This window comes from Phascolarctos cinereus, unplaced genomic scaffold (assembly GCF_003287225.1).
Source record: "Phascolarctos cinereus isolate Bilbo 61053 unplaced genomic scaffold, phaCin_HiC Scaffold_9;HRSCAF=440, whole genome shotgun sequence".
Taxonomy (NCBI): domain Eukaryota; kingdom Metazoa; phylum Chordata; class Mammalia; order Diprotodontia; family Phascolarctidae; genus Phascolarctos; species Phascolarctos cinereus.
The window spans coordinates 212,883,086-212,896,080 of record NW_027556402.1 but is presented as its reverse complement, the minus strand read 5'-3'; the positions used below and the strand labels follow the sequence as shown (position 1 = coordinate 212,896,080).

General features: G+C 45.2%; 1 protein-coding gene across 2 annotated transcripts in view; it reads left to right on the top strand.

The window, feature by feature from the left end:
• Positions 1-271: 271 nt before the first annotated feature.
• The window catches only part of DENND5A (DENN domain containing 5A), a 96,884-nt gene continuing 84,160 nt past the window's right edge, over positions 272-12,995 (top strand). For both annotated transcript variants that reach the window (XM_021001903.2, XM_021001902.2), the window contains exon 1: positions 272-442. In XM_021001903.2, coding sequence (XP_020857562.1) covers positions 325-442 — 118 coding nt within the window. In that variant the 5' untranslated portion in view covers positions 272-324. The remainder of the gene's footprint in view (positions 443-12,995) is intronic.

The window sequence follows — 12,995 nt, the reverse complement described above, 5'->3', positions numbered from 1 at the left end:
GGGCGGACGGGGCAGGAGAGCACGGACTGACGGCCGGAGCCCAGGATGCCGCGCGGGGCGGCGCGCTCTCCCCCCGCGCGGTCCTGGCCGCGGCGGCCGCGGCTGGGGCTGGGGCCGGGGCGGCTGCCGGAGCCGGGGCCCGGGCCGCGGTAGCGGCGGAGGCGGCAGCGGCGGCACAGGCACAGGCACAGGCGCAGGCAGAGGCAGCGGCGCGCGCCGGGCCCGGGGCAGCCTGAGCTGGGGTGGGGGGCCGCGGGGGCGGAGGCAGGGGGGCACCGGCAGCAGCGGCATCGGCAGCAGCGGCAGCCCCCGGCCCCCAGCGCCATGAGCGGCGGCGGCGGAGGAGGGGGCGGCGGGGGCTCGCTTCCCAGCCGCTTCGCCGACTACTTTGTCATCTGCGGGCTGGACACGGAGACTGGGCTGGAGCCGGACGAGCTGTCGGGTGAGTGAGCTAGCCCGCGGGGAAGTGAACGAACTGGGGGACCTCCCCATACTCCCCCTCCCCCAGCTTCGGGACGGATGGACTAGCGGGGTCTGCAGCTGGATCAACTTTGCCTCCCTCCCTCCCCGGCTCCGGCTCCTCCTGGCTTTGCTCCTCATCCCTACCTCCCCAGAGAACCCCCAAGGATAGTGGACCCTGGCGAGCCTGCATTGTTCGCCCCCCCGTCTGGAATGCTCACCCCTTTTCCCTTAGAGAGTGGGGGGACTCTGGTCCGGGCTGCATTGTTTATCCCCCGGGTCAGGAATGTTCACCCCTTTCCCTGTGCGCAGTGGGTGACCCTGGTTCTGCGTTGTTCACCCCCTTTCCCTTGGAGAGTCTGCATTGTCTCTCCCCTCCTCCCTCCGCCAGGAGTGTACACCTCTTTTCCCGTGGAGAGTGGGGAACCCTGGTCCAGGCTGTATTGTTTGGAATCCCTCTCTACCCAGAGATCTCCCCAGGAATGAGGAGAAGTGAACCCCTGAGAAGATCCCAGGAAGAGGCAGCATTGGCGGGTGCCTCTCCGGGATCCATTCTTGTTGGGACCCCTACTCCCCCATTCCCACGTACAGGGAAAGGGGGACTCTGGGTCAAGGCTACATTCCCATTGTTTGCCCCAAGGTGGCAGAGATTGCTAGCCTCCTTAACCTCCCCCACCCCTTCCTCCCTATACCCCTTCAGAAGGAGGGGGTTGAGGTGGACCCTGTGAGCATCTCTGTCCCCTTCTCACCCCACCTCATGTTTTCTGGGGCAGTGGGGTGACCCGGGTGCAGGGTCTGGGAAGGAACCTGTGGGAGACGGATGAAATGATGGAGCAAGAGCTGACCAGGCCCAAATATCTTGGGACTTTGCTCAGTGGGGATTGATAGATGTCTGGGGGAAGGGTTTGCTTCGTTCCTCCCTGCTGTTTTTTTTTTATTTGGTTGGGTTTGGTTTTTTTTTTTTTGATGACTCTTTTAACTCTTTGGAGGGGAGGGGTTAAAATGAGGGCTGGGTAAAAGTTTATTGTATACTCTGTATAATTAAAGGGACCTCCAACCCAAGTTTCTTTAAAACTTTAACGTAATGTTTTGGAGGACTTCTCCCCAGAAAGGTCTGCACTCAGGTTCTTGGCCTTCCCCAGGGCCCTCCTGGGTTTGGGGCTATTAATTTTAACTTAGATCCCCAGCTAATGAGCCCCCGTGGGTGAGGCCCTGTCCTGGCCAGCCTGTGGATCCCTCTGAGGTTACTGTGGTTACATCATCTGGCCACAGATAGCGGCTCTGTTTTCTAGGGCATGGCCCCCAGATTTCAGTCTTTCCTCTTACAAATGTGAAAGGGCAAGATGTCTTTTGGACTAAACGGATGGGGATTTTGGGGAACAAATTACCTGCTTGCCTTCCTGCCTTGGGCCTCCTCCTTCTGAGGAGGGGATAAGGAAGTGATAGAACTGAGTTACCTAGAAGATGAGGAAAGCAATTAGAATTCTGTCTGACCTAGTTATCTCTCCCTCTGTGGGACAGGTTTGGAAAATAGCTTGACTGGCTTGTGGTTCATATACTGTACCTGGGTTCTCCTTACCTGGAAGCCTGACCCGTGTCACTTTGCTTGGTTTCTCCCTCAGCTGATGGTTCGTTTTGTTAAGTTTTGTGGGGTTTTTGAAATTACGGCTGATATTGACGGGAAACCCCTGCCCTTTTTCTGCAGCAGATGCCCTCACTGTAAAGTGAAATGAGATCACAGCATTCAGGTTCGTTCATCCTGGGGACTAAATTTGCATATCTTTGGTGATGACAGGACAGTTTTCTTCTTGGTCATGAGAAAAATTCCAGTGTCTGCATGTCTTCTGAAAAGATATAGATGAATATTCCAAGAAGCAGAACACTGAAAGTCTTTTTTTTTAACCCACAACAAAGATTTCAACTTTAACAAAATTGGGGAAGAGAATGTTATCACTTTAGTTTGAAGTTGAAGGTGAGAGAAGGCCCTTAATTGGATACTTCCTTCCTGAGCCCAGTGATAACTTAGGGCTTAGGGCCTTGGACTAAACACTTTGTAACTACCCTTCTGCCCCCTTGCCTGGCAGTTAGATATTGATAATACAGATGTTAATGTTTCACTTTCAGATTCAGGCATTTAATATGTATGAGGGTGTAGGGCTTTCATAAGACTTAAGGCTTGGAAAGGAACTTAAGATGATCTAACCTGTCTCCTTCATTTGAAAAGGAGAAAACCCTCAAGCACAGAGAGGGACTGGTACCTGCTAGTGGTTCCTGAGCTGTTAGTGGCAGGGCTAGAATCGTGAATGATTACCTCCAGGGATTTAGAGGTGACTCCTTGGAGCATCTAGTCCAGGGGCTCTTAACCTGTAATAACTAATGATAATAACAGCTGGCATTTATCTAGTGCTTTAAAGTTAGCAAAGTGCTTTACAAATACTATTTCATTTTACCCTTGACAGATCCTCCTGCCCTGGGAGGGAGTTGCTGTTATTATCCTCATTTTACAAATGGGGAACCTGAGGCAGACAACAATTAAGTGACTTGCTTGGGGTCACTGAGCTAGTTAGCGTCTGAGGCTGGATTTGAATTTAGGTCCAATTGTCTTCAGGTGCAGTGCTCCATCCACTGTGCCACCTATCTCTAATTCTTTTTCTAACCCCAATCTAGTCCAGATCCCTCATAGGATCATAGGTCTAGAATTAGAAGGGACCTTGGAAATCATAGTCCAATCCCCTCAATTTACAAATGAGGAAACTGAGGATCAGACATGTTCAATGACTCGCCCAAGGTCATACAGGTAGTAAATTGCAAAGGATTTGAACCGGCTACTCTCACTCTCTCACTCTTTCCAGTATACTAGCATACTTCCATTGGGCCTGATCTGACTTTAGAATATCCATTTAATGGTCTGGCAGACTGCAGACGTGCTCCCGTAACATCCTGCCGTGAGGCATTAGGCAAGCCCTCTTACTCCCTAGCAGAGAGTGGCTTTCAGGGCATTCTTGGAGAGGACCAAGGCATCATTTTTGTGCTTCTGACGGTATCTGAACAGTCAGACAATAAAGTTGCTGTTTGTTGAATTGTCCTCTGCTTGCCACAGGAACTGGCTTCTCAGCCAGCTTAAAAAGGCTTCCCTCATAATTAAGCTGCAGGGGTGATTGAAGAAGGGAAGGAGTTGCAGGAATTGTGTACGGAAGGGTAGTTTTCCCTGTGTTACTAGAGGATTTTTAAATGTGACGGCAGCAGTGGAAAGCCCAAACCATTTGTCCAGCCTGCAGTCTTTGTAAACAGACAGGCATTGATTAAAGGCTCTTCTCTCTTGTCAGTTGGTAGGGGACCCTGGTATCCCCAGGGGGGTGGAGGAGAGCTGGGGGAATCCTAGCATAAAACAAAGCAAAGCCCAGACAGCCTTCTGTCTGTTTGCCTGACTTTTCAGTTCCAGGGCATCCATGGGCTTCTTGCAGGTCTGTTCGCTGAAAAAGGATGATGTCATAATAACGGAAACTACAGGAAATCGTGAATTGTTCCCGTACCTCTGGAGAGGTCCCTAGGAGACTGTGTTCTCACTGAGTAAATGGAATTCTGGGCCCCAGGTAGCATCCCTGTCACAATCTTGCCCCTCACCAGCATTGTGTAGATGGTCTCTTTGCCAGTGCTGTGACCTAAACTGAGAATGAAGGATTGGAGGAGGCTGGGGTTTGCTTTCTGCCTGTGGAAGGAGGAGGCAAGCACTGTGATCAGCCTTCCGTATTTCTGCCTCCTTTGCAACACTGGAGTTTGCAGCAGCTGAGCTTTCAATTTGAAGCCGTAGTAATAACAGCTCCCATTTCTTTAGGGCAGGGGATCTTAAGCCTTTTTTGGGGCCTGGACACCTTTGGCATCCTAGGGAAATCTTTGGGCCTCTAATCAGAATCATGTTTTGAAATGCATCCAGTAAAATGCGTAAGATTACAAAGGAAACCAATTTTATTGAAATGCAGTTAGTGTAATATTAAAAATAATTCATGAACCTCAAGTTAAAAACCTCTACTCCAGCAGATTATAAAGCGTTTTCCTCATAAATAGGCCTGTGTAGTTTATAGCCAACATATTATTAATTACTCCATTATACAGTTGAGGAAACTGAGGTCTGGTGGAAGTCAGATGACATGTTTGAGGTCACACAGCTAGTAAGTGGCAGAGCTTGTATTTCATTGCAAATTTGACTCCAAGTCTGGTGTTTTTTCCACATTCCCTGCCTCTTATCCAGCTAATCCCTTCCCTTCCCTTCTCCTTTCTTTTACATATGAAGAAACTCTGGCCCAGAGAAGTGGAAAGTAACATTTTCCATCCTCTCCCTTCTCCATGTCTGCTGAATTTCCTCCTTCATGCCCCTTGCCTCTGCTCTCCCCCCACCCCCACCCCATCCACACCCCCAGCACTGATTGCAGCTTTGCAGTGATCTGATGAGCTTGGTCGATGAGGGAGTTGCTGGTTTGGTTCATGCTGTGACAACAGCAGGCTTTAAGGCAACATACTTTTCTGAGCTCAGGTTTCTAGTTCAGGTTGGGAAAACATGCCAAGTATAAGTATCTTCAAAGAAATTTTATTTCACTTAAAATCAGAGCCTTCCCTCGTCTTACTGGATGGGAGTGATATCAGGGGACCACAGAAGCCTGTTGTCAATGAGACAATGACATTTCTGTAGCATTTCAGGGTTTACAAAAGTGCTTTGCTCACAGCAGCTCTGGTCAAATGTAAGCATCATTATTCCCATTTTGTGCGTAAGGAAGGCAAGCTTCAGTCTGTAGCCCAAGGTAACCCAGGCAGTAAGTGTCACTGCTGGGATCCTCCAACCCCAGAAATGGTGCTCTTTCCACTGGGCAACACTGCCTCCAGTTATAGTAGGCTACTCTGTTCTAAGGGAGCAAATGAAGGTCAGCCCCAGTAAGACCTCAACCAGAATAGCTTATAAGAAGGGGAGTTAGGCTGATGTGATAGATATGGGGTGGGCAAAAGTGAGATTTTCTAGATTAGATTCTTTATTTTCATGTTGAATGTGGAGTATGGGCATGAATAGGGCCTTGTAGATTTATTTCTAAAACCTACTTCCTGGGTCATTCAAAAGAGATGTAGAAAGTTGTCTCCTAATTGCTTTGGAGTTGTCTCTTGGATATGTCATTCATTTCCCTAGGATGTGCCCTTTCCTTGAGTTTGGTTGTACACCTTCATATAGTGCTTTCGGATTCACAGAGCCCTTTAATATAACCACCTGTGAGGTAGGTACAGAAAGGGAAGCTAGCACCAGGCAAGGTCTTGTGACTTGTCCAAGGTAATGTAATTGTAGTGTTAGACATGAGTCCTGGGATTTGAACTCAGGTCTCTAGAGCCTGCTTTCTTTCTGATATACCATGCTGCCCCCTATTTGTCATAGTAATCAAAGTCACACTTCCTAGGTACCAAGATGGAGATTGCAGTCAGTAAGCAGGAGGGTGCCCTGCTCCCCTTTTATTTTTCCTAAAGTGGTATTTTCAGTTTAGTTTAACAGATAATCTGTTAAATGTCTTATGTGCCAGGTGTTGAGCTGAGTGCTCAACAAAGGGATGCCAAGACAAAAAAGAAACATTCCTTGCCCTCAAAGGGCGTACATACTGCTGGGTAATTAGACCATTGAAGCAGACAAATATAAACATTGTGATGATTTTTCTTGTTTTCATCTTATAAATCGACAGTTTAATAGAAATGATCCTAGGACAAACCACTATCATATTGTTCTTTTATGTTTAACGTTCTTGCCTAGGTAGATCAAAGGATTGTCTTTTTGATTTTGTTCTTTTAAAGAGGCGCCTAGGTGGCATGGTGGTTAGAGTGCCGGGCCTGCAGTGTGGAAGACCTGAGTTCAGATGTAGCCTCAGACACTTCCTAGCTGGGTGACTCTGAGCATGTCACTTGACCTTTGCCTCAGTTTCTTCATCTGTAAAATGGGGATAATAACAGCCCTACCTGGCAAGGTTGTTGTGAGGATCAAATAATGTGATGAGATAATATTAGTAAAGCCCTTTGCAAACCTTAAAGAGCTGCATAAATGCTAGCTATTATCATCCTTTTACAGCTGAATAGAAGTGTTGAGGTTTAAGCTCATCGTCTCTAGGCTCACCAACAGTATCTTTGGGACAACCCCAATAGCAGATGGGGTGACAGGAATAGTTTGCAGTTCATCTTGTTCCTTCATGGTTTTGGTTTCTTTCCATGGGGCTCTATATTTTGAGAGCTTTTCATTCTGTGTGGTTTGGAGGTTATCAGTATTTGGTATGCCAAAATCTATTAATAATGTTGTTCTGTAAATTTAATGGATCTGTGATGACGACAAGGATTTTGTACATGGTCATCTAAAGAGGGAGAGAGCAGTTAACTAGGGAGAGGAGATGACCAGTACAGTCTTGGAATGAAGCTTGAGGTTCTAAGAGCCACAAAGGAAGACAGGACTGAATTCTAGGTATGGGGGGAGTGGAGAGTATGTACTTAGGCAAATTCAGAGATCAACAAATAGGGGAGTTTGGCTGGAATAAAGAGTGAGGGGAGAGGAGTAGTGTCTGGCAAGGGAGGCTGGCTGGATTCACACTGTGATGAGCTTTAGATGCTAAGTTGGAGAGTTGGTGGTTTTTCCCAGAGGCTGTGGGAAGGCCCCAAAATCTTTTGAAGCCCACAGTGGATAGAGCACCAGCCCTGAAGTCATGAGCATGTAAGTTCAAATCCGGCTTCAGACCAAACACTTGACCCTACGTGTGTGACCCTGGGCAAGTCACTTAACCCCAATTGCCTTAAAAAAAAAAAAGGGAAAATCTTTCGAGGCAGAGGAGTGACATGATTGATATATTTTTCTTTTTTTTTTTTAGCTAGGCAGTAGAGTTAAGTGACTTGCCTAGGGTCATACAGCTGGTAAGTGTTATGTGTCTGAGACCAGATTTGAACTTAGGTCCTCCTGAATTCAGGGCCGGTGCTCTATCCACTGTGCCACCTAGCTGGCGTGCCCCCTCTCCCCCATCCCTGATCCACTCTTCAGGAAGATTCTTTTGGCAGCTTCGTAAAAGATAGATCAGAAAGGAGAGAGACTGGAGACAGGGACATCTTTTAGGCTGTTGCAATGGTCCAGGTGAGAGGTGCTGAGCCGCCTGAATGGAGAGACTGGGACAGAAGCCAGAGATGGGCGAAGAGCTAGAATGTACAAGACTTGGTAAGTGAGAAGCCCTTATGGGGTGAGAGACAGGGAGGAGTTGAAGGTGACTGTGATGGCGCTATCTCAGGAGAAGCAGGTCATTTTGGTCTAGGGAGGAAAGATAATGTGCTGTGTGTTGGACATGTTGAGTTTAAGATTCCTGAAGGACAGTCATTCCTTGGGTTGGCCCTAGAATTCTTTAATGGCCCCTTCAGCAGTAAGTAATTGGCCAGTTATGTTACAAATATATTTTTCTTCTGTGACAACAAGCTTGTGCTTGTTTGAAGCATTATAGGTTTGTTTCTGTGGTGATTTGGTGCTTTTGAATCAATGAATAAATTGATTTGACCTGCATACCATCTCTCTCCTATACCTCCTTCCTCCTCTTCTCTGACACGGCCATCGCCTTGTTGCAGGCTCTCATCTCCTCATGCTTAGACTATTACGGTGGCCTACTGATGGGTCTGCCTGCCTCAAGTCTCTCACCACTCCAGTCCATCCTCCACTCAGCTGTTCAAGTGGTCTTTGTAAGGAACAGGTCTGACCATATCACCCCCCCTATTCAGTAAACTGCAGTGATTCCCTTTCATCTCCCCCCCCCCCCCCGATCAGATATAAGATTTTCTGCCTGGCATTCAAAGCCCTTTACAACTTGGTCCCTTCCTACCTTCCCAGTTTTCTTAAAACTTATCTGTAAAATTGGGATAATAATTGTGCCCACCTCCTAGGGTGATATGAGGATCGAATGAGATCAAATGGCTTGTAGTAGGTGCTTAATAAATGCTATTATCATTATTGTTATTATTATTACCCTATCTACCAGTCCCCTCCAACTTTGTGGTGTAGCAGCCCTGGCATCCTTTCTATGTTCCTCACCTAAGACGTTCCTTATTTATTTACTTGTTTATTTATTTTTTGCTTTTTGGTGAGGCAGTTGGAGTTAAGTGACTTGCCCAGGGTCACACAACGTGAGACACCTCTATTTTCTGACTTTGGGCACTTTCACTGACAGTGTCTATGACTCGAAGGCCCTCCCTCCCCATTTAGGAACAGTCAAACAGAGGAAGGACCGGGAGGAGTCAGTGTCAATGAGCATGCTGGTGGAGGCCCTGGTTAAAAAAGCCAGAAGACTTGGAGAGGTCTGGAAGGATGAAGACTGAGAAAAGGCCATCAGATTTACATTTAGTAATTAAAGAGATCAAATTTAGAGATTTATTAAGCATGGCCAGGGATAACTGTCTTAAAGAAATTGCACTTTGCTTTTGAAATGGAAATCTTCCCTCATCTTACTGGTTGGAAATGATGTACAGTAACCCCCAAAGATTTTACCAGCTTCTTGGTCATGCGAGAATGATGTGAGTAGAGAGTTTTGTGCTGGGAGCTGGGGGAGGTGTCAAGTACAGATAAGATAAAGTCCTAGCCCTCTTGAGGTGTAGACTCCAGCCTGGAGGAGTGACACTGGGTAGGAATTTAACTCGTTAAGAAGGACAGGGGCAGCCAGGTGGCGCAGTGGATAGAGCGCTGGCCCTGGAGTCAGGAGGACCTGAGTGTGTTTCCAGCCTCAGACACATAACACTGACTAGCTGTGTGACTCTGGGCAAGTCACTTAACCCCAATTATTGCCTCACCCAAAAGAAAAGAAAAGAACAGAAAAAAGATGGACAGGGTAAGTGGTTCAGTCTTTGGGAATATAGCCCAAGGAAAGGCCAGAAGGCATTGGTTGATCTCTTAGTATGTATTCTTCCTACTTCAGATGTCAGTTTCACTTCAGGTTTGATATAGATATGAGAGGCTGCTGTCAGACTGGGTGGAGAGCTGGCCTTGGTGTAGGGAAGACCTGGGCTCAAGTCTCCTAAGAGCTTTGTGACCCTGGGCAAGTCACTTAACCAGCAGTGATCCAGGCAGTGAAGACTTTAAATTGCTGAGCATTTGTCACAATCTTCATTAGTGGAATAAGTTTCCTTCCTGGGAGTTCTGTACAGCCAGTGAACTCACAGGTCTAGGCCAGATGTAGAAATCCTCATCAGTATTAGCTGATATGTTTTCAGCTATGGCAGAAAATTGAACAATTATTAGGCTAAGAGTAATCAATATCTACATGTGTACAGGACTTTATAGTCATAAAGTATAGGCTTATGTCACTTTCCCAGATCTTGGTTTCCTCCTTAACCTAGAAGATTGTTAAGGTCCTTTCCAGCTGGAACCCTCTCAGGCAGGCGTTCTTACTCTTTCTAGTTTCGGCCTTCCTTTGGGTAGTATGATGCCTAGGGATCCCTTCTCAGAATGTTTTTAAGTGCATAAAATAAAATACATAGAATTACAAAGGAATCCTTTGTTGAAATGCTATTACCCAAACTGTTAAACAAGTTTGTAGACCTCAGGCTAAGGAGCCCTGCCCTAAGATAATAATACTTCAGTTTGATAGTGCCCAAAGGTTTACAATGGGCTTTCCTTAAAACAGCAAGGGAAGATATGACTGGGATTCTTTTGTGCTTGTTGTATCTTAAATTAGAGCCATATTTAGAGTTTGGGTTTTTTTTGGTTGTTAAAATCTCTTTTAACCAAAAATATTTGAATTTAAATATTGGACTTAAGATGAAAAAAAATTATCCTGCTGTGTGCCAAACTTAGTGCCAGGCATTGCATCTGTCTGGGGAGTAAAGTAAGCATCAGGCCTGCCCAGCCTCTTAGAGTGCTATAGTCAGGCTTAGGTTTTCATTACCCCATGGATAGCAGGTATCATGGGGCACTTGTGTCTGTACTGATAATAGCTAACATTTACAAAGCCCTTTAAGGTTTACAGAGTACTTTCTCTTACATTCACTTATTTGCTCTTCGCAACAAACCCCTTCCTTGAGGTAAGGTGGGGGTGGTAATAATAACAATAATAGGCATTTACATGGTACCTTAGAGGCTGCCTGGCACAGCAAATAGAGTCTGAGATGGGAAGACCTTGCTTCATGTCATGCCTCTGGCACATACTAACCTCAGAAAAGTCTCTTAACTGCCCGGTAAACTAGGAGACCCTCTAAGACTGTAAATAGTGGAGAAGGTGCCAACCTACATTGGTAGAGGGAGTTTCCTTATCTGGCAGTTACCTGTATCAGGTAATCCCAGGTCCCGTCCCTTTCCCTGTCTTTTTCCCTGTCTTTATCCCTGTAGTCCCTTAAGGTATGCAGAACACTTTAATATAGTACCTGTTTTGTTCTTCACCACAACTTTGAGGTTAAGTACTACTGGTATTTTTATGGATGAGGAAAACAGAGTTGTGACTTGCTCAGGCTCACATAGCTAGGAGCCATCCGAACCCCGCTAATGAACCTAAGTCTTCTTGAGTCCCAAGTTCAGAGCCATATTGACTCTGCCATGATTCAGGATTATTGTCCTTATTATACAAGCAAAGAAACTGAGGACCAGAAGGGAGAAGTGATTTTCTCAGTGCCATCCAGTAAGAAGTCTCGGAGCAAGGACTTGGCCTGAGACCTTCTGCATCTCAGTGGGCTTTTCCATTATTCCAGGCTGTTTCATGCAGGTGGATTGCTTTAGCGTGAGCATGTATATTTATTTGAAAGAAATACATGTTCTTTCCCCGTCCCTCCTAATTCTGGTGCCTTTCCTTGGTTGATGATTTGTTATTTCCCCCATAAGACTGAGTTCCTCGAGGATAGAGACTATTTCATTTTTTTTTTGTATCCCCACTGCTTAGCACAGTGCCTGGCATATAGTAGGCTTTTAATAAATGTTAACTGACTCAGAGTGACTGAAATAGAATTAATTTTTCTATAACATTTGTGTTTCCAGGGACGACACACAACATGCACGCACAATACAGCATAGTGGATATAGAGAAAGGGGATTGGAGTCAGAAATCAAGAATGTATTTATTGAGTACCTACTATGTGCTAAGCACTGGGATAGGTATTGGGGATGAAAATACACAAATGAGATGATCCCTGTCCTCCAGGAGCTCAGGTTATCTACAAAAGAAAATACGCAGTGATGGGGAGAGGCTGCACTAACAACTAAGGGAATTGGGAAAGGCCTTGAAGAAGGGAACACTTGAGCTCATCCTTGATTGGAGTCAAGGGTTCCCATCAATCAGTCAATCAATCAATCAATCATTGGTATGCATATTTAAGAACCTACTATGTGCCAGGTCCTCTCTGAGATGCTGGGGATAAAGACAAAAGTGAAACCGATCCTGCTGTGGAAACATTTAAAACCTTTTTAGTTCAGTTTAAAGTATTGAGAAATATATATTATTCTAGTCTAAAGTGTGTAAAAGGTCAAGTACCAAAGCTAGGGAAAAATGGATTTAAAATGATGACTCAGTTCAAAACAAGAAATAGCCCTTGTTTAGTTAAGATCATTGCCTTTCCCTCCTCATTCTGAAGGGATTAGGGTATTGATCTCAGAGAGTGGGTCCTTTTGATTATCCCTGGAGTACTCTTGAAGGAGGTGGGTCTAAGGAGGAATTGAGTAGTTTTAGGAAAAGATTAAGTGACTTTTGTTCTGTTAGATGGAATAGATCTTTTTCTTTATGTGTTAGATACCCAAAGGCATGGGTAGACACTCTCCATTTGGATGTTTCTTTCTCTGGGCTAGAAATTCTTGGATTTAAAATGTTAAATTAATAATAAAAATGGTTTGTGGTAGTCCACCTAAAATGAAGAGTGTAGTAGTTTTTTTAAAAATTATTTTTATTTTAGTTCTAAAGTTTCTCTCCCTCATCCTTTGAGAAGGCAAGAAACAGTATACCCATGATGCATATGAAGTAATGAAAAACATATTTCCATATTAGCTGTGCTCCAGAAAAAAAGAAGAATAAAGCAGGAGAAAAAATATGCTTTAATCTGCATCAGTTTTCTCTCTGAAGTGGATAGCATTTTTCATCATGAGCCTTTTGGAATTGTGTTGGATTTTTGTCTTGATCAGAGTAGCTAAATCTTTCCCAGTTGATGATTGTTACAATATTGCTGTTACTGTGTATATTGTTCTGGCTCTGCTCCTTTCACTTTGCATCAGTTCATGTAAGTCTATACAGATTTTTCTGAAACCATTCCCGTCTTCATTTCTTTTAGCACAATAATATTCTATTACATTCATGTACCACAATTTGTTCGTTCATTCCCCAATTCACAGACATCCCCTCAGTTTCCAATTCTTTGCCACCATAAAAAGAGCTGCTGTAAACATTTTTGTATGTGTGGATCCTTTTCCTTTTTTTTTTAGTAATATTTTATTTTTTACCCCAATTACATGTTAAAATAACTTCCTTTTCCTTTCTTTGGGGTATAGACCTAGTGATAGTATTGCTGGGTCCGAGAGTAGACAGTTTTAC